Source organism: Antrostomus carolinensis, unplaced genomic scaffold (genome assembly GCF_000700745.2).
Source record: "Antrostomus carolinensis isolate BGI_N321 unplaced genomic scaffold, ASM70074v2 scaffold2159, whole genome shotgun sequence".
NCBI lineage: Eukaryota > Metazoa > Chordata > Aves > Caprimulgiformes > Caprimulgidae > Antrostomus > Antrostomus carolinensis.
The window spans coordinates 271-22,747 of NW_010339521.1; the positions used below are offsets into that span (position 1 = coordinate 271).

General features: G+C 46.7%; 1 protein-coding gene across 1 annotated transcript; it reads left to right on the forward strand.

Moving 5' to 3' along the window:
• Positions 1 to 2,398: 2,398 nt before the first annotated feature.
• Positions 2,399 to 22,477, forward strand: LOC104531090 (pinopsin; the record flags this gene model as incomplete). The annotated part of the gene is made up of 3 exons (XM_010175879.1): positions 2,399 to 2,727; positions 16,342 to 16,575; positions 22,259 to 22,477. Coding segments are annotated over 3 exons (782 nt in total), but the record flags the coding sequence as incomplete, so codon positions are not given.

Below are 22,477 nucleotides of genomic sequence, written 5' to 3' on the forward strand. Positions count from 1 at the left end.
GCGGGCCCCAGGGCCCCGGCCCGCGGCTGCCCCCGTCCCAGCCCCGGGAGGGAACCCGGGAGCAGCGGGAGCACAGGAGGGGAGCGCAGAGCCCCCTGTTCCTGGGGACCGGTGTGACTCCGGGCAGGGCCAACGTCTGCAGAGCTGGGGGGGGCGGTGAGCAGGAAAGAGCAACCACCGTGCGCCTCTGCCCCTACCCAGCCCCTTCCCCGCCTGCCAGCCAGACCCAGGGAGGGAGACCCACGGGCTGGTGGGGACGGCAGGTACACAGACCTGCCCCCGCGCCGTCCTCCCAGCTCTCCGGTGTTGCCTAAGCTATAGAAACCGAAGTTTAGAGCAATGTGGCTTTGATCTAAGTTTAACAACATCTCATGTTTTCAAGCTTCCCAGCACTGAAAAGCTCTCCCAGCCTGCTTTAACACTTCAGACACCAACACACACCAGTGGGGCTCTCCCCCAGGTAGCACTCCAGCGGGCCAGAAGCTTTACCAGTAGAGTCATCGCTCTGCCCATCAGTAACAGACCTGAACAGCCAGAGGAAAAGAGCTTAGCATCATGTCCAGGCTGCACACGCTGCTTTAGGAGACACTCAACACTGCTTACACTCACTAAAAATACAACCTTTGCAGCTGCCATTTAGGTGTTTGTTGCCACCTCCCTCCCTGACAGAGTTACACAGGGTAGCAACCAGCTTTGGTATGTAAAACCTTTAAGTGCCAAGGAAAGTTTAAACAGAGCATGTGAGCATTAACCAGCAGCTCCACTTGTACCTGCCAGCATTGCTTCCAAAAACCAGCCTGGGAGATATGTGTGGAGGGGAAAATACAAACTCTAATTTCAGCATTAGAAACCACCTCGCCCCGGCATTACTGTATGCAGGAGGAATCTTTGATTTGCTGCTAAGTGGTTTTCTGCTCCATTCCTATCTGCTGTCAGTACCCCAGCTGCAGGAGATCCAGAAATGTCTCTGCAAGGGCTCATGAGCTGCCCGTACCCCACACAGCCGTGCTGAGGCACACCTGGGCACCTCCTGGCACAGTGGGCTTTGTGATGTTGTTTTAATCTGCATTTCTTTGTTATGGCACAGCATTAAATACTTATGAAAAGCCTGCGGGGCTGTGCTTCCCCATCAGGGGTTCAGATTGCTGCACGTTTGAGCTGGCAGAGGGGCACCTCTCATCTTCTGCATCTCAGAAGAGGAGCCTGGCCCTGTAAAGAGTATTTGGAGTTTTGCTGACTGACAAAGATGTCCTCATGCTTTAGATATGGAATTGCATTGCTTTAATGAGCTGCGATTCTTGCCCTAGGAATTGTTAGCTTTCAAACCCAAGCAAAAGGTCCCATGTTCCTCATGCTCTTTCAATGGTGGTCTAACACTGAGACACACGGATCTTTATTTTGACTTTGTGATTTCTTTGGGAGTGACAGATGCACCTGCAAGGAAAGCTCTCCTGGCTCTCACGAGGAGTTTCATTTAAGCAGGTTTCTCCAGTGAAACACACCCTCTTCCTATTTTCATAGAACTGTCTTTTCTCTCCAAATGCCATAATTTCATAAGTAAAGTCACTTTTGTTCCTCTGCAGTGCCTCCCCTTGCTCACATACATTTTGTTGTGAGAATGCCATGTTCTCGAGGTCCACCACAGGGCCAGGGGGTTTGGTGTGAGTCTCCAGCACTCATATGTCTGCATGAAAACAAACAAGTGCCTGAAGACCGTAATGTCTGAGGTGAGGGCAAGGACGAGGGAGCTTTTTCCTGCTGCCTTCACTATCTGCGTGTGCTTCAACATCTTCACATGTATACGGAAAGTGGTGGGGAAGGTTGTGTGAAGAGATCAGAGGATGGCCATGGACATTTATTGTTCCTCACATACCTTTCCTACAGGGGGAAAAGAAAGATACCTGGGAGAAAGCAGAAATCCCAGGAAGCAAAGAGCCAATGCCATCATTTCAAGCAGAAGAAGTGATGCTTAAGGAAGCCAGTGAAGCTGGATAAGCCTTGAACTCTGGGCAAATATAGCTATTAATCTTTAATCCTTAAGTCTTACAGGTGCACCAAATCCCAAATCTGATAGGGAAATCACAGTTTTGCTGCAGGTCACACACATGTATCTGTGTACCTGCAGACAGATGTGCTTAATTATTAATCAGCATTTATAGCAGACTCGCCTTGGCTGGACGCGTGTTTAAAGACTCGCCAGCCAGTGAGTAAGGGCAGGCTCTCAGCACTGCAGGCAGCTCTCGCTCTTAGGGGGACACCTCCAGCCCCAGTCCTTGCCCGCTGGGTTTCCAAAGCCACTGCCATCAGTCTCATCTTTAGCTTGAAGTATCGCTTTGGGAGACAGACCAAAGCCTTCATCCAGCCATTTCTGCTAATACACGTGTACGTTTGGATACAGGCATCGTCTCGCTCATCTCCCTGGCCGTACTTTCTTATGAACGTTACTGCACCATGACGGGAACAACAAAGGCCGATACCACAAACTACAGGAAAACATGGACAGGCATCGTCCTCTCCTGGACTTACTCCTTGGCCTGGACGGCACCCCCCCTTTTCGGCTGGAGCAGTTATGGGCCAGAAGGACCAGGGACAACATGCTCCGTGAACTGGCATTCAAAGGACGCAAACAACGCGTCCTACATCGTATGTCTTTTCGTCTTTTGCCTTGTAATCCCTTTTGTCATTATTGTTTATTCGTACGGGAGGCTGCTGTGCGCTGTAAGGCAGGTAAGTAGATTCTTCAAGTGCCTTTTTACTGTGACCCCAAACTAAGCAGAAACCAGTGACCCCCATTTCTACCTTTATAACTTCTCTGCTGTCAGATGTGCTGTCACCCTTGGAAACTAGCTCTCCTGTGTCCCTGTCCACCAGGGCCTTCAAAGTCACACTCAGGTGTAAGCAGCTGGAAGTCCCTATGACAGCTTAACAGATGAGAGAAGTTTGCCAGACCGCTCGAGATACTCCCAATCACCCCTAATTAAAACTAGGAGGGACTCACCTACCTTGATGAGATTGGTCTTAGAACTTAAATCTGCAGCAAGCTGATGGAGAGGTGAGCATCACCTGCAGGTTCAGTGGGCACAGGAGCTGGGATTTCAGAAGATCAGTGCTTCTTCTCTGAAAGCGTAAGAGTGAACCCTGCAAAAAAGGCTGCTAAAAAGAAAGGTCATACATAATCCAGGTGGTGGCAGGATCCAGGGAAAGCAAGAAGCTGGAGTTTAGCAAATACAAACTGTAGGGCAGTCCTGAGGCATGAAGCTTACCCCCTGCACACAAAACAAAGCCAGTCCATCTATTCCCGTGATAAGAGATACTTGCTTTTAATAGTGCTAACCCACCCAATGCAGTGTTTGCTACAGAACACTGTCAGGCAGCGGAAATGCTGATGCACAGGTACAGCATCTGCCTTGAGCCACGAGTGCTAGGTGATGGACACGCTCATGGCACGGTGACGCTGGGAGAGGACCCGTGAGTGTGGCAGCCCCTCTGTCAGGGACCAGCCTGTGGCCAGGTCAGGGCTGGGCAGGCAAGGACCAGGCAGCTTGGGCCAGGCCACCTGCTCTCCCCTGGCACAAAGTGAGCAGTCACCACCCTACACAGCCCCACGCTTGAGCTCCATCAGTGCTATGAGATCTGGCTTTGTCTCAACTCATGCAGTAAGTGCCTGAAGGATAAGAGGGAATTAGATAAAATCACTCTGTGAGCCACATTTGCAGATGTAAACGTTTAACTTAAGCTTATTATTGGTCTGGAAATTTGGGCAGAATTAAATAAAATCAGTGGAGATGTTTAAGTTAATCCTTCTCAGCCTTTCCTAGCCTGTTATCTCATTGCAAGTACCTTTTGTTCCCCCAATGGTGAGCTCAGTCCTCTTCGGTCACCCTTTGCTGTGAACAGTGGCTGTTCCTGCACCACCATGGACCTGTCCCGAGTGCAGGAGAGGGGCTGGCTCTCACAGGACTCTGTTTTTTCCATCTTTTCAAGCTATAAAAACTGGGTTAGGGGTGCTGTTTGTCACAAGCCAGTCACAGCAGCCAAGGCTGGAGCAGGTAGTCCCTTGCAGGAGAGGCTCTTCCTCTGCAAAGCTCCTCCATGGGCAAAATACATCAAGAAAACTTGGACAGGGAGCTGTTCCTCGTGGGAAGGTTGTGCTGTCCAATACGTTGGCAGACAGAGTCTTTATTTCTGCTGGGGCTGCACCTAGGTGGGAGCACCAAAGGGTGTAAGTTTTCATATTAAATACTCTTCCCATTAATGCACCCATCACATACCAAGTGAGTTTTAGGCCCCAGAGAGCTGTCTGACTTCAGGACAGCTATGGACACTCTTATCAGGGTGAGCATCAGTATGTCACCAGTTCAGACAGCAGCAGGACTCAGCAGGTTTAGCAGAGCCCTCTGCCAACCCAGTGAGTGATGGGACCCCTTCAGTGATATGAACTGATCCTCCAGTGACTGCAGTGGCATGGAAAGGGGACAGGGTGATGGCAAGGGACTATTGCACCCTTCATTGGGGATGACAAGTGTGAAGGTCAGGAGTTGCCTTTCCTGGGCTGTCTGGTCCTGCAAGGACCCCAAAACATAGGAAACATCCTGGAAAATAACATGAAAATTATTCTCAGAAGGGGAAGAGCCATTTTTCTCTAGTTTGTGCAAAGTCTGTGCACACAACGTGTTGTATTTGTTGTGTGACCCCGTGGGATGGGGCTCCTGAAGCCCCAGTGTGCAGGAGAAGAGCCAGTTTTGAAGCTCAGCCTCTACTATATCATAGAATCATAGAGTGATTTGGGTTGGAGGGGACCTATAAATGTCATCTAGTCCAACCTCCCTGCAGTGAGACATCTTCAACTAGATCAGGTTGCTCTGAGCCCCATCCAAGCTGACTTGAATGTTTCCAGGGATGGGGCTTCTACCACCTCTGACCAACCTGTGCCAGTGTTTCCCCACCCTCACTGTAAAGAATTTCTTCCTCATATCTAGTCTAAATCTACCCTCTTTTAGTTTAAAAACATTACCCCTTGTCCTGTCACTACATGCCCTGCTAAAAAGTTTGTCCCCCTACTAAAAAGTTTGTCCCTCAGTTTAGTCATCACACCCAATTTGCCAGACACACACCTCCATCTGGATCCAGGTTATCCTTCCACAAAGTGGGGATTTCCACAAAGAGGGAAAGCCAAAACCGGATGGTGCTGCCGGACACGCCTGGGCACAGCCACGCACGGAGGGCTGGGTGCTGCAGAGCTCGTTCGGGAAGCTGGGGGCTCAGGCAGCAATGCCCACTGCCAACACCGTCTTCTCCCAGCTGGTTACACTGCCGCTCAAATTTCCCTACGGCAGCAAGGTGCAGAAGCAGCAAAATCCCTGGTGTGTGTAAGAGGAAGGAAAAAAAGACTGAATAAAATGTGTTAAATATTTATAAGGCATATATTTATAAATATTTAAGGCATTGAACAACAGACATTTGTGCTTTCAGAAGATCCCAAATTATAGGCAATACTCTGTAAACCTTTAATCATGCTTCCAGCTCCAGCCATGAATACCTTCCTGTAGCTGAGGTTATCTGCAGCACTTACAGGAGTAAAGTTATAGAGGGTGTTTGGTTTCAGCCAGGCATGAAAAATTACATCCTTTCGCTTGACATTTTTATTTTCATGCCCTGGTTTCTGACATGATTGTCATGGCAGGAGACATGCAGGGATGCTTATAATCTTAGAGATCAGTCCAGGCTCTCTTATGCTGTGCTGCTTGCAAGCAGCTGACAGATCCTACTGTCTTGCTTCAAGCTCACAGTTTCCTTAAACCTGAAGAAAATAATCATCACTAAGAGAGGACCCATTTTTGCCCTCAAGTCTCATTTCAGGCTGGCAGGCAATGGCCAGATGGATGGGCTCGCTCTGAGCCATTTCAAATGAATGCCAAAGGAGCTTGAACATATTACAGTGCGCTGTTGACAATAAATCTGAATACTGAAAACAACCATTAGAAAATGAGGAGTAGTCAGATTTCCAGACACATTGAGCTTTCCTCTTAGTTAGCTCCTTTGCGAGAAGTCTTTCTGTTTTCATAAGGATTTCATACCTCCCCTGTGAAGCACTGTGCAGGACCCAGGACAAAGCAAAGGCAGCTGCTTTACCAGGGAGAGGCTGTTGTGCTGCAAAAGCACGATGAAGTTGTGCAGCAGCAGACAGCTGGGTGCGAGAGTTTACCTCTCCCTCCTGAGGTTCCTGCATGGAGGGCTTCACAGCAGTGGTATGGTGGGACGGTGAGAGCCAGCTTGGCCTCTCTTGGCCAGTCCCATTCCCATAACTAAGCTGCTAGTGGAAAACTGCTGACTGGGTTTTGCTGCAAAGAGCAAGGATGCTTTAGAATCACCTTAGTTTTGTGAGCAGAATCTTGAGAGCCTATTATTTCCCCTATAGCTGAGTACATAGCTTCAGATGAGTACACAGGATCTCATCCATGATACATGCCACAGCAGGGAAGCTGTAATCCCTCAGCTCAGATCAAATTATTTCACAAAGATGATGGAAATGAAACAGAGCTTGGGAGACAGCTGGCAACCACCCCCAAGCAGGCTGTGAGAAGCTGAAAAGCCAATTCAACAACCGCTTCTTATTTTGCATAGCCCGGTGCCCTGGGAGGTCCTGGGAGCCTGAGCAGGGTTAGAGGACATGGGGCCAACCCATTTCAGTGCTCAGGGTGAAGCACGCAGGTGGTTGCTCGCAGCTGGGGAAACCCTCTGGAACATGAAGCTGGGCAACTCAGGAAAGCTGGATGCGTCCTCCACCCCATGCTGGTTTGAAAAGCTCAGTCCTGTCTATTATTTTACTGCTTTAACACCTTTGTAGCCAGCAGAAACAGTGTGCATGGACAAGTCTCTCAAATATAACTTCAGTGAGGCAAACAATTCACGGGCTACAAAACCCAAAAGTTTGGAATTCTTTCTAGTACAAATAATTCATAGGTTCAGTCTGAGCTCTTGGATGTCCTGGAGAAGCAAGATATCTTTATGGCCATTCCTGGATTTCACCAGCATGCCCAACCCAAGGCATGGGGCTTGAAGATGCCAAGTACATACCTTGCGTGGGTAAACTGTCTTTGTCAGATGTGGTCTGCATCCTAAGTCCCCTGCTGCAAATAACTGGCTCACTGAAAGCAACAAACAGGCAGCAATTCCCTTGTTGCATCCACAAAACTTGCAGGAGACAACCATTCCACTGCCAGGTTTCAGAATAGCTGTAGTCAGCATGTGAGACCTGAAAAAATATTTGTTGGAGACAGATAAATAATTTGTTGAGCACATGGGTTAAAAAGTCATTATTTAGAGTCTCTGACAAGCTTGGCAGAGTACTCCCACATGAACTGTCAGAATGCAAATATAATCAATTTCAGCTTTTATATCACTATATTACAGTGTGGAATTTTTTTTTCCTTAATTCACTGACAGGCTATGGTTCTCTCATCTCTTTGACAAATTAATCTGAAGTCCTGCCTCCAAATTATTGACTGTGGTTCATCCTTGGAAATTAGTACATGGGTTCAATACTCTGCTTTTCCACACAGACTCCTGCCCTGGGTTGAGTTACATCAGCATAAAACTACCATAAGCACAGTGATGCAAAGCTCCTGAGGTGTAAGGGAGGTTTAGCAGCACTTCCACCTCAGACTCTAAATCAGACTAGGTTCCAGACTTCCAGTTCCCCTTTTTCTCCCACCCCTCTGGAGAATCCTTCCTCACAGAGGGAAGAGGAGAAGCAGCAAAGCAGCAAAGCCGGTTCTCCCACTGGCACCAGCACACCAGGCAGGGGACAGGCACCCAGTACCAGTGGCCCATGGGGACATTTGTGCCCAAAGCCATAAGCACCCATATTAACGCAAACGCTGGCCACTGGCATGGGGAGGGCAAGCAGGCAGAGCATGGGAGGCTTGCTGCCCACAGCACCTCCAAGATATGCCGGCAACGCAGAACAAAGGCATCTCGGGGACTGCCCTGTGGAAATAATCACATGTGGGCTCTTAAAGCATGTCCAGGCTTGAACTGTCCTCACGACCCACTGCAGGGCCCCCCTCGCCCCCTCGCTTCAGGGGTAATCACAAACAAGGCAGGAAAAGCCAGGATCTCAGCACGTTTTCCATCAGAGCTCTGCCCTCTCGGTCCCTCAGGTGTTGTGGAACGGAAAAAAATGTAGCAAGGCATTTCATAGAATCATAGAATGGTTTGGGTTGGAAGGGACCTTAAAGCTCATCTAGTTCCAACCCCCCTGCCATGAGCAGGGACACCTTCCACTAGATATTAATTTGATGTGTTACATATTAATTTGATGTGTTACATATTAATTTGATGTGTTACATATTAATTTGATGTGTTACATATTAATTTGATGTGTTACATATTAATTTGATGTGTTACATATTAATTTGATGTGTTACATATTAATTTGATGTGTTACATATTAATTTGATGTGTTACATATTAATTTGATGTGTTACATATTAATTTGATGTGTTACATATTAATTTGATGTGTTACATATTAATTTGATGTGTTACATATTAATTTGATGTGTTACATATTAATTTCATTCATTAATCCAACAGTTTCTAATGTTGGGGTAACAATTTTGTACAGCTTGGGCAGAGGAAAATGGGAAAACAGCACTGTTTGCCAGCAATTCCCTTCCACTGGCAAGAAGGGGAAAGGGTAATTACAGTGATCCTCAAGCATTTATCTAGACACTTATTAATGATGCTGCAGTGCTTACCCAGAACAAATTGAGACTGAACTGGGGATGTGAGAGAAGCACATTCCCAAAGGCAGGGAGCATTGAAGCTTAAGGACTGAGACACTTCAGACACCAGATAAGAGAAATCAGACTTAAGAAAGCTGAACCCAGAGGAGCCTGCAATAAAAGCGCAGCCCCGGCAATCGAAAAGAGCAATCACCTTTAGAAACGAGAAAATCGACCCACGCACAGAATAAACAAGGAATTGGCTATCTTTGCTTCATTTGACTTCAATCCCAGTGAAAACACAACTGTGGGATGCTTTTATATTTGCCCACTTGAACAGTAGCAGGAGCTCTGCTGATTAGAGCTGCTCGTACTTGGTTCATCGTTAGAGCTGCTCATACTTGGTTCGTCTGCACTGCAGGTTCGTTCCCCTGCAGTACGTGCTCCTTCTCAGAGCTGGAGGAACTCTTCCATTAGCAGCAATAGCTGTGGGCACTGGAAGATCAGATGTCTAGCTGAACACAAAATACATGTACAACAAGGGCAACAGGCCACATGGTGGCTCTGAAGCAAGGGGCAACACTTCCAGCCCGGGTGCTGTCATTCCCTCTAGGATTTGCTTTGCAGGAGGGCACAGTGACTGTCCTCCACTTCTCAGAAGAGCTGGAGGGGACGTACCTTGTGCTCTGCCACTATGTTTGTGTGCAGTGGAGATTTGTCCAACAGCAGTCACTTACCTGATGAACTCACTAAGGATTTTCCTAGTTGAAAACAAATCCGCTGTGAACCTTTTTTTTTTCTTCTCTAGCTCAAATACTTTACAGCAGGTGCTTCAAGAACTCAGAAGTGAAGTGCTGAAGCATTTGCAGGCAGGGAAGAGAAGTTCTGCCCAGCACTTTCACACTGCAGGACAGCAGACAGCAGCCGTGCCGCACAGGCTGAGCTGCATTTCCCTTCTTCCCCAGCACAGCCACCCGCCAGCACCAGAAACCGCATTCTCCTCCTCCACTGGCTCTTCCTGATGCTCCTGTGTATCACAGGACTGTGGGGCTGGCGCAGGCTCACATTCCCTGCTCTGCTACCTAACAGGCAGCATTTCTGTCCATCCTATTCTCCACCCCATCACTGCCCCACAACCAGCTGACCTGCAGGGAAAGCGTGCTGTGGGAAAGAGAAGGGAGAAATGTGCCCCCGGAACAAAGTCATTTTATCACCAGGCAGAACAAAACTTAACGAGGAGGCTCAGCAGGTAAGTGAACCTCACCTGCCTCTTTCCACAGAAGCAGCTCTCACAGCAGTCCTTGAAGCACTGGTTAAAATCCCCCTACGTTAGCAAGGCAAATGCAAATTACCTCTCATTAGCAGTTTTCTTGGGGGAACACACTCTCGCCCATCAATCCTGTCTAATGACTGGTCTTCTAGGCTTGGCAGGGAAAAATATGACGAAAGTTCAAGTCAGGAAGCAAGACTGTGACCAACCTGCCCTGCCCCAACAGCAAGCCTGCACCCAAAGGGGCTCCCAGTTGCTCTTGCAGCTTAGACAACTACTAATCCTGAGAGGACTGAAAGGAGAGCAGACCACTAACCCAGAGTGCAGAGTCATTTCAAGCCTAATGCAGCTCTACCACAAACACCAGGGATTTTCCACGACAGCAGCGAGGTTTCACCCCCAAAATGATCACATACTGTACCCGACTGTCCTGGAAGATACAACAGACACACCACCCCATCGCCAGCTCTCTGGATTCACAGAGAAGGCTCCCTCTTCCCTACAAGAAGAGTTTTAGCACTGCAGACACTCTGCACAGGAGCCCAAGAGTCTTCTCTGCAATTGCAAAGGTGCCACTTAAAAGTGCACATCAGCACAGAGCTGCCATACAGATATACTCGGCTGTTATCACATACATTAACACTAATTCCATTAGTGTGTTTTAAAAACATACCCATCCTGGAGCACAGCTACTGCCTGTGCTCTTTGGGAGACTAGTGCCGGGGAGGCACCAGGACACCCTTCCTCATGGCTGGCTGCAGCCACCAGGTCTGGGCTTTGCTGCATGCCGGGACTGACCCTGCCTGCCCGGACACCCCACATACACTTTGGACAGTCTCGGGTGAACATATTCTGAGGCTCCTGTTCTGCTAATGTTTGGTTTTATATCTAGAAATCACATAATGTTTGAGAAAACCTCCACTTTCAGTGATAATAATGTGCTATCATCACAGTCATTACTGATTAAAGCATCAAAGAAAGATGCAGAAAGGAGGGGAACCAAACCAGTGTGAACATAAGTAGTGCTGAAGCATTTTAATATTCATTCTCACTGACAGCTGTGCTATGCAGATCAGTACCTCCAAAGGAAATGCGTCCTTCGAACTGTAAATATTTTCTGCTTTAACCAGCTAAGCACCCCAAAGCCCAGAACTACATCCACTGTGTTACAGAAAACTCAACAGGAGAAGGACGAGGCAATATTTAGAACCCAGAAACCTCCCAGCAGCACTGCACCATGCCTGCTTTTGCAAACATCAACCACAGTGAATTATTTTAATATTCTGATATTTACCATGCACCATGCACCCCTTTTAGGGACTACAAGACCTCTCCTTACAGTTATGGGGCCCTCTATGTTTATAAAGGCAAGCTGTGAAATGGAAGTTTATCAGTCCTCTAAGTCACAGAAAATGCACCAGCACCTTCTGCAGGGACAAGCAGTGAAACTGGGAGGCTCTTGCAGAGGTAGGCCATTCTCATGCTAAGAGGTCTCATGGACTCTGGACCTCCTGTCCATGCTCGCCAGGCTCCCTTGGCAGCCTGGTTTGTGCACAGGATACACCTGATGTCATTTTAAGCACCTAATAGCTCTTTCCAAGCAGCACCCAGATGTATTGATGTGCATGCCCAAAGATCTCCTGACCTGAGTTATGAGCATCAACCAAGAACAGACAGCTCAGTAACACTTCAAAGGGTTGAGAGTTTCCCCTGAACATCCAATGTATCTATTGCAAACCCACTACCTAAATTCATCAATTCCTAAAAGTAGGGCATCAGCTGATGTACAAGAACTATCAGGAAGTCTCACATCCACTTTAGAAGAAATTGGATTGACCTTTAATGTACAGGCAATGCAATTTAATTGCAACTTTACAAGGTGATCGTCTGGTTCTCTTGTATGTATTCAAGTAACTGCAGCTATTAATTCACCAGGGCAGAGTATAACAGGGTTATATCTGATTTCATAGCTCTTAGGATCTACTTCTTGATGAACAGGTAGTCATGTCTGAAGGTGGTTCAGCTGCTGCCACAGCTCAGGGGTGTCTGTGCCCCCCGTTTTAGAGAAATACAGCAGCTTTGCTCCCATAAGCCATGGGTCTCATGTGGTGTGCTCAGGCCACCACATACCCAGTTTGGTAGAGTTCTTTCCCTCTGTCTCCCTTTGTTCCAACTTTTCTCTCAGATCATCCTCCTAGTCCCATGAGTGTCTTTGTCAACTCTCCAAACTCTAAATACTATGGTGGTTTCAAAAAAACCAACCAACCCAAAACCCAGAGAAAACACAGTCAGTCACACAGCTGAGATTCTCAGATCATCCTGGGGATTCAGGAATTAGTCCCAGTGGGAGCTTCATGGCTAAAGCTCCCAGGCAGCCGTGGGTATGCTCAGCTGTGCTCTCTGGTGTTGGATGTTACTGAGCAATTTCCATACCCATTGCTGAAAATGCATATTTTTACTTTCCTAGCAATGTGATGACTCTGTTATTTCTGCACAGTATGTGTCAGCAATATCAACCAGGAATTTGCTGTGCCCACAGTGACCTCTGTTTAAACCTGTTCTTAATGTTTGCTGCATCTGTCTTTCATCCATGCCCTTCTCCTGTCTGACACCCAGTGCCACACAAGCACTGTATTTGTGAGCACTTCCGCTCCTACACTAGGAAGGTAGGTGTTTAAGTTCCCAGTTATGCTCAGTGAGAAAAAAAGAGAGGCAAATGAATGACTTCTGCAAGCTGAATCACCATCTAGAGGTGATTTTCTGCTTTTCTGTAGAAAGTAATTTAGCTATTAAAAGACAGATCTCAGCCCAGGGACTGTCCTTCTCCTGTGTTCATGGCCATCTCCACCATGGATCCTGTCTAATAGCAGCAGTTAATCCATAGCACAGGCAATCGTGGTTTATAATGTCCCAGGCAGAGACAAACAATCAGCGCAACAAACTCCTGCTGCATCCAGCAACCCCCGAAGTCGTGGATTGCATTAAGAGAGAGCGTATTCCATCAGCTCTTATAGCAAGGCCTATATCATGTATGAGATTAAATACTTCATTGGCCCGAGTGTTTGGCATCTTTGCGATCAAGTGTCAGCTGAGTTTTAGTTGGAAAGGGCACAGTGAGGCTGTTATGGGAAGTTCTCGGACAGAAAGGACAGCTTGCATGCAGAACGAGCGCACAGTAACATTTCTAGTACATTAGGCTTCTTTCTGCTCACATAAGCTGTCATGGAACATGACTCCAGCCCATTGGGAAACCATCATCTCACTACTCAGCAGTGGTTCCCAGCGTCAGCCTTTACTGCCTGCCCATGGCAGGGACTGAATGCTGAGCACAGCCCAGGAGAAATGTGGTCAGGATCTCAACTGGGTATGGCAGCTGTCTGCAGAGATTACCAGCTATTCCTGATCTTTTTGTTAAGTTTTCCATGTAAAAATTCACACCTATGGGAAGCATCTGAAAACATCACTGTAAGAACAAGATGTGACCAAGGCCTCCAACTACACTGGAGATGAACCCCCCAATCCTGCTAACTTGGTACACTGGACCACACATGCAACATATGGAATGAGTGATACAGAAGCTTCATAAATTTTAGAAAAGTGAAAAGATCATTTTTAGGAGAAACAGAGACTCAATTTCCAGCAAAGAAAATAAAAAGCTATAAAAGCACATTTCCTGTGGCTGTTTTCTATACCAAAACCTACAGAAATAATAAGGTTTTTTTGCTTTTTTGCTTCTTTTTTTTTTTTTTTTTTTTTTTTTTTTTTAAATTTCTTGCACAGCAGATTGAGGTTTAGATTTTGACCAAACCAGGAGTGAAGGACACTTTCCAGCTCAGTGCACTGCCAGGTTTACCTGTCACTAAATTCCTGCAGCAGCATCACTGCTGTTAGCCTTAAGTCAGAAACAGCCTGGGCTGACTTTCCAACCTCTACGGGCCAGCAGCTACAGACAAGCTACCTGGGTCAGACTGGTGCTCTTACTTTCCCTGGGAGTTATCATGTTAAACTAGAAACCCACAGCATCACTCATCAGCATCCCACAGCTCTCTGCTTTTGTCTATCTACAGAAGCTGATCCGATGGCAAGTCTAGGCACGGCCCTGGAGTTATGTGGTGCATCCGAGTCACCATCTGCTGACGATGGGCCAGCAGCTTTCCAAGGTTGCTGAGTTTGTTTAGTTTTGCAAAGTTTTCCACATGTGCCTTGAACATTAATATCAAGGTCTCAGGTTTCCTTGACTGACCAGAGGAGCGTCATAACTGAAAGCAAAAATGCTTCAAGGAGAATAACAGAAGTGGGAGGATATTCAAACTTTCTGGCCTCGTAGGATGAAAAGAATAATTTCCTATTATCACCTTTCCTTGCTTACCCATGAAGCCATTCCCTGGCAGCATCAGTCTGAAAACTGCAAGCTTTTCTTTTTTTAGGAAAGGATGACATAGTTACAAAGAAAAAAGAGCAATACATGATACAGGTTTGCCTGAGAAGGGTTGGGCTAGTAGAACATGCATCATCAGATGTACCCCACTCACTTTACATCGGTGTTCAACCTGTGACAAAAAGCAGCTGTTTCTCCCCATTTAGCTGTGTGCCACGCTGCATCAGGATATTTAGAAGAGATGTGGCGACCAAGCATTACACCAGCTGCCCTATGACCTGAGCTCTGCTAAAGGTTATTAAATGGGAAATACCTCCAGAGTCCGCCTCTCACACCCAGCCTGATTTTCATCTGGAAAACACGTGGATAACATTTGTCTTCTCTGACCTTGCCTGAAGGAAGAGGAAAGGTTTGTTGGGTTGCCTTTTCTAAAATCAATAGAAACTAGTGGAAAAAAAGGAGCTTTGGTTTTCCTCAAGGTGCACCACTCACAAGCCATCACCCACCACTGCCCTGGGTGTATCCTGGCATGGGAGGGTGGAGAAGAGGGTCTAAGGAAGGCACAAAGAAAGGCACAAAGGTCTAAGGAAGGCACAAAGAAACCGGGATTTTGTGTGGGGATAAAGGACCCTGGCAGCCAGCTGCTGATGCCTTTCAGTGCCTCTTCTCAGGAGCCTAAAACTCAAGTGCATACAATGCAAAATGCAACTCCTCTTTCATCTCCATCCCTGTACACACATCCCCCAATCCAGCTGTTTCAAATTCATCACACAGCCTGAGCATCTTGTAAAGTTTTACACCAAGTTGTGGCAGACTTTCAAAAAATCTGAGCACAGGGAAGATGCCATACAGAATTCATATCAACTTCAGGAAATACAATATAAGAAGATAAATGTGAGCTTTCTGTCTGAGATGTCTGTGAATAAATCTGAGCTACTGATGCCTATGGATGTCTCTGAGTGAAATATTCACCTCTCACTAATGGAAATATTTTGATTAACAGCTTTATTTGCCTAGTGGCAAATCCCACTTTTTTTCTTTAAATCACAGACAAGTGTCATAAAAAATTTCATTTGCACATTAACAGGATATTTATAAAGTACTTGGTACTCGAGTTCCCTCTGCAGGCAATTACAGATATGTTCTACTTTTTGAACAGTTTGGGTTTGGTTTTTTAATTAGTCTCAAGGTGACTTGCAGGACACAAATACATCCCACTGGATTCCCATAAAACTGCTTGTAGTGGTTTCTTGTGCTTACTGCAGCACTTTGCAGTCCAGGCGTTACATAGCAATCAGTAAAAGGTCCAATTTTCAAAACATACTGAAAACTAGAAAACAAGGGTGAGGCATAAACCAGCAGCATCTATATACAGTATGGTTTACTTATGAGTATGCGTGAGCCCCAAGTCCAGAGAAGGAGCCTGTTGCAAATCAGTTTAATTCAATTGCTGACTTTTCCAGTGGGTTCAGGGGAGAAAGTTCTCTCAAACCTTTGTTCTTCATGTTCTTGTCCGTCTCCTGCCCTGCCGCAGTAGCTCTGGGTACAGTGCATTTCACCCTTGGCTGGGTACATCACTCCTGGTAGGACTCATACAAGCAGTCCTCCTGGGACCACTGGGTCCCACTCCCCTCCAGGGCCAGTTAGACCAGGGCAGGTCCCCCCTTCTTCCCTCCTGCCTAAGATACTCACATTAAATGCCATGATTTAGAGAAAGCTGGAGAAGGCTATTCTATCTACATGAATAGCACTATCACTAACCCTACTCCAACTGTTGCGTACACTCTTTGGGTACGTAACATACAAGTCCTCCCCACGCTGGCCAGCTCTTCTCCAGCCAACATCATTTCAGATGACACTGCCAACCCTGCCCCTAGTGCAGTCACTCCAGGAGCTCCCATGCATCATCATCTGCTCCCAGTATGAGCAGTGCTAACAGTATCTTTGTGCCTCTCTCCCACCCAGGTGAGTGGCATCAATAAAGGGATGGGCCGGAACCGGGAACGGCGCATCCTCATCATGGTGGTGGTGATGGTAATTTGCTTTCTCCTTTGCTGGCTGCCATATGCAACTGTGGCACTTATAGCGACATTTGGGAAACCTGGTCTCATCACCCCTGCAGCCAGCATCATCCCATCCATCCTTGCCAAAAGCAGCACAGTCTATAACCCCATCATCTACATATTTCTGAACAAACAGGTAAGTAAAATGTTATCCTTATGTTTACTCAGACTCAATGTATGCAATAAGTAAAGATATAATGAGGGGAAATAAAGAGTGTATTAGTGATATCACTGAAAAACAACCACTGAAAGGGCTACAAGGAGCAAATTTAATTGACAAGTCCCAATTTTTGGAAGTTGTATAACCAACCTCCCACATGTCCAAATAGCAACTGATGGATCCTTGCTTTCCATTACATAATTTGATGAACAGCAAGTTAAATGTAGAGGAGAAGAAATCAATGTTCTGGCAAGCATGAAGGCACCAGATACTGTCTGAAGTTGATTCAGATACCTCAAGTCTTGTAAGGACGTGAGCCTTCACTACCCTACGCCATACCCCCACACAGAGCACTGCCCACAGTGACTCCTCTTCTTTGCAACATCAGCTTTCTCTTCCCTGATTTACTGTTTTAAACCCCCTTCAAATCCTTCAGTCACTCTTCTGTTCTACCCTGTCCCTCCTAACAGCTGGTGGGAACCATGACCAGTGAGGATCTATCCAGAAACACTGGAGGAGCTGACCCCGGAGCAGGGACAGCACAACTTGCTTCAAACCCTGAGTTTCCTTTCCTCTGCCATGCAGAGAGCCAAAAAGTAGATGGCAGGAGAGTACCAGGCAAGGGGCCGTAGATGTAGCTGGGGCTGTACTTCCAGCTAGAGGACTGGACTCAGGACTACCCTCACCAGATGGCAAACACAAGACAGAGGCTTGATAATATCTCTAACACCGTGTGCAGTAAGCGAATTACTGTGATTCTCTGTACCTTTCCAGCAAGACATTAATTTCTGGCCCTGCCCAGCTCCATCTCAGAATACAAGTCATGTATTTCCTCCCTTTGGAAACTCTGTCTAAAAAAAATTGCTGTGTGCACAACAAATGATCCCTTTTATTCATCCAAAAAGGTGAATTTCAGCCCTGTCAGAGTCAGCAGGCACAGCAGCACACCCTAAGCATTGCCCTCATCCCCACCATGAGTTGAAGGCTAAAGATGTGCAGATTCAGGGTCCCATTTCCACTCAGGCAGCTGCCTGCTCAGGACAATGACAGAGCCTTCACACAGTGCTCATGTGTAGCGCAGGGGGAAAGACAGACCCTCCCATGACAACTTGTGTCTGTTTGACTGCTCTGAAACCCCCTTGCTGACCTGAGTTTGCATCCCCCGAAGCACACGGGGCATTAGCTCACATTTGTTAAGCTAATACACTCCTCAACTAGATCCTGGCTGGTACCATCAGGAGCCTGTCAGGGTCTCATCTCTGTAGAAGAGCATTGCTCATTAAATAAAACAGATGAGTAGAAGAAGCTTTATAAGGCCATCTATCTGCTCTTCTGTCACCTGCGCTGTGCAAAGATTTCTCTCCTTTCGCTTTCTTGATGCAGTGAAAATGGGGCCCTATAACTCCTTCTCACTTTGTGCCCCTTACAGTACTGTTTGTATTTGCTTTTGTTTCCTCCTTCTGTGGCTAATTAGTCCCTAGGGCTCAAAGAGCGGGTTTCTTTCTCAGTACACTTAGTTGTACTTTGTCTGAAAAATTCCCAGAAATGGCCAAACCAGAAAATAGACTCTCCCTGAACCAGCACACGTGGGATTTCTGCAAATAGTGTCGGCTGCACCCAGTGATCCTGGGAAAGGGAAGCTGATTGTGTGCGACTCCCCCACTGGGCTGGAGATGCTGGCTTTCACCCGAGCCCTTCCCTGCACTCGGGGCCAGGGGGAATGACCATGTGTTGGTCCCAGCTATAATCCCACACCTGGATGGGGAGAAGCTCGTGATCCAGGAAGGGAAAAGTTTAAAAATGATGAAACTTTCCCCTTCCCCCTCCCGGTAGGCTACATCGTTTTGTGCAAGCTAAGGAAACACAATGCTGTTAACGAGAAAAAAGGTCAAGGTGATGCATAGCACACAATGGGCAGGAAAACAAATTATCATGGTTAAGAATTGATTTGAAGTCTGGCAGTAATTTTTACTAGGGCATGAGAAATTCCCAGGGAGTAAAAAGTTTCCATGACACTGTCCATCAACTCTACTCACTGTCAGTAACAGCTCGGGAGAGTACATTGCTTTCTCTGCTCCTGCTCAGCCTCCAGCAGAACTCCCTGGCTTCTTCATTGTGACATGAACAATGCTTTCCCTTCTCCTTTTTTATTGATTTTTAAAAATAAATTATCTCATGAAGCTGCCTGGAACATTGAAGAGATGTTACCATCCCTTACCAGGGGAAAAGCACCCAAAGAGACCAACAGCTGCGAGTACTTCACTGGGCTTACCGCAGCACTGGGTCTTGCTCCCACTCCTGGGAGAAGCACCAGCCAGAGCCAAATTTAGAAACTGCAGCACCGTGACCTGTTGATCCTGGTACCCAGGGGAAAGATGGAAGCCCTGAGCTAAGTACAGTAACTGGTGACTGCTGTCTCAGCCCAAACCGTGTTCAGAGATACGAAGTCTGGCTGAGTCGCCACTCCCCAGCTTGCTCTGCGCCGACCCATTCCCTCCACCCTGCAAAGATAACTGCATCACAGCAAACACCTGCGGCCCCAGTTGAGTCAAGAGAGGCAGGGTAAATATCACAAGCTTTTCTTAACGTGTTCATGTTAAGGCTGGAAGGATCACTCTGTGAAACAACACAGACTGTGAGGAGGAGTTATCTTTTCTACAGATACTTAATTAATCTTTTTGCTAAATAGATTGGTTAGAGGAAGCAGGTAGACACAAATTAAACTGGGTTTCTCCATGTCAAACATATCCTTGAAGTTCACCCTAAACTTTTATTACTAGGGTTACGTATACGCTTAGTTTTGTGGTTTTTTTCCTAAATGCCATTTGGTTTTCATTGCTCAGTTAGTATTTCAGCAGCCGTCAGCCTTTAGGCTTCTGTATTCAATACAGACCACCATGAAGTCAATACTCCAGGTTTCACCATACTCAAGAGAGAAGACAGTAGAAGCACCTCAGGTCAGAAAATGCTGACAAAGGTTGTTTTCATGTTTCACACATACGTTCCTTCACATGTAACACCTGAGCTTTTCTGCTAACAGTGGCGGCTTGCTCCTGAACAGAGCAGCTCGCGGCTCCTCTGTCTCCCGTGTGAGCAGGGGCTGTCCGTGGGCTCCCACAGCCTGCCCTTCCCCTCCAACGGTGCAGGATATGAACTTTTTCATATCCCTAAATTAACCTCCACAATTATGGTCACAAGGGGAACTCGCAGAAATACTGTATCTTGTTCATGGGGCATGCAAACCTTTGGTTCTTATTTATATGTAAATTTTAGACATGGGACCTTTTTGGCTGCTGGATCATCTAACTGGTCACAGATGCTTTATTCCTGTTCTGAGACAGGGGTTTTCCTGGCCCCAGAGTTACCGTCAGCAGCACCCGGGATAGCACAAGCTATGCGACGGAGCAAGGGCCACGCCATGGCAGAACACATCCGGGCTAGCTGGGAGCCAGCCCTGCTCTCAGAAAGAGGGGCTTTTGCAGGAAAATCCATCTGCCAGCAGCAATACAGCACCCAGGGAGCTACAGCCAGTCTGGTACCATGAGACCTCCACCAGAATCACCCCCCTTGCCTTTACACACGAACTGGGGCATTTTTCTCCAGCAGTATCCCTGCTGCCTTTTTGATTTGGAAAATATTCCTGAGGCATTTTGCAGACTCGGGACTGAGAAAGGAGAAGCGCTGCACCCATGGCTGCTCCCACCCTCCTGGGGGTCTGGTGGGCAAACAGGGGTGCCAGGCAGACTGAGGGTGCAAACAGAGGTGCTGGTCATTCAGATAACCAGGTTCAACACTGACAGCATTCCTGATAGGGAAATCTATAGGAGATACCTTGTTAACTGATGCTGCTTTTATTTTCCTCTAATTTAATGGTATTTCTGAAACAATTCTACATCCAGGCTTTCCCCCTCCCCCTGGCTTTGGTAAATGTTCAGAAATCTCTGATCAGGCTGGATAAAAATCAGAGAACAGGCTGGATAAAATAACGTTCACATCAGTGAGTGCCTCCAGGCAAGAGCTAGGTGAAGGTTAAACAGATAAAAGAGACTTTTAGGCTGTAACAGAAATTTCCTGGGAATTAAGCAACTACAGAAAGATGGCTGATAAGAGCCTCACCCACCCACAAGAACTCCACCACGATGGGAGGTGGGGAAAGCAAAACTCAGAAAAACAGACAATATTCCCCACAAGTTTTCAAGCTGCTTAATATTTCAGTGCTCAGTGGTGAGAGGCTGATGCAAAAATTATAATTATTTTTTGTACGAAGAAAGTCTGTACCTCCTGAGAAATTTCAGTTCCTCATTGAAAAAAGGAATTTCAGCTGACACAAAAATTGTATGAAACTTCTCAAAAGCTGTCTGCCCCAGCAAGTCTGCCGCCAAAAAAGCAGCATGATTTTTTACTTGGCTGTTGATAGCAAGAATTGTCAAAGCTTGTTGCTACCCGCCATGTTGTACCAAGAAATTACTATTAAAGTCAGTTTGGATTCTCATGATGCTGGAGAGATCAACTATCAGTATTTGACTGTGCAGTTGTAGGGAGGGCATTCAGACAATCCATAAGATATAAAATATTTATTTTTTCTGCTATAGGCAGTTTCCCTAAATTCATGCAGCAGCCTCCCTCCACTCTGAGATGCACTGCATGTTTTACCATGCAACTGAAAAAAATCCCTTGAATAATGGAGATTGAACCAGCCCCATCCAAGAGCTTAAAACAAACACATCACACAACTTTTCATCTTCTCCCTGGTCAAATATAAATCAAACTAGGCAACATCACTTTCATTGGTGATTCAATTAGCTCCATCCCCAGCCCACTCTTAGTAAGGGGCTATATCAATAACCTGACCACAGGCTAGCATGTCAGCGCTCCCCGAAATCTGCCCGCCATGGCAGAGCGGCGGTGTTTGCCTCCGAGCACGCAGTCAGCTCAGTCAGGTAACAGGCTCTTATAGACCTGAAAACAGGCTGAAAAGCATTTAGTCCTTTCTGTTCTCTGTATTGCTGTATAGTCAGTAATATTTGTATTAAACAAAACCACACAATGACTGTTACAGGCCTGTCTCAAAATTTCATTTCTGGCTTTCTCCCCTCTGTACTACTTTTTAATCAAGGGACAATGAAAATATAAATTGACCTAAAAAGTTAATTTAAAAACCTAACTGCCCCAAAATAAACACAAAAACCAATCCATGAGCAAGCAAAATGCCCCATCTAGGTTTCAGCACTTTGCGTGTCTCCTATAGTGCTGAAATTCTGCAGTGGTGCTAATGTCACCTTGTTCATGAAACACTGGCCAAAATTACTGCTTTTATTCTCCTTGGTTTTGCTCTTCTCTCTCTGATGTGCCCAGATGAAGGGAAAGGCAGGCAGCTCTTTCTCCCAGTTCCTGCTCCCCATCCCATCCTGGTTTACAGAGGCCATAATCCTGGCCAGAGCTCCCACTTAGCACTAGGACTTATTTTTTCTATTCTTCTTTTTTTCTAGGACTTGTTTTTTCTAGAAAACAATTCAACTTCTAATACCAAATATTATTAATCATCTATTTTTTCAGGATCATTCCAGGAACTTAAATGAATATAAAGATGACCTGTGTTACAAAAAGTGAGAGTAATAAAATTCCTGCTCTTTTACTGTTTTCTATGTGCATGTGATAGTTTTACAGGTGCTTTTTGGCGCTTCTGAGATGCAACAAAGCCCCCGTGAACTCCAGCACCAAGTCCTCGTCCAGGTCCTGCCGCGCGCTGCAGCAGGCGCAGGGCGGCACCAGCCCCGCAGCGGCTGAGAGCCTGGACCCCGCCGGGAACCCGCACCCGCCTCCAGAAGAGACCCCAACAGCTCAGAAAGCTGTGCTGGTGGCTCACTACAGCACCTGA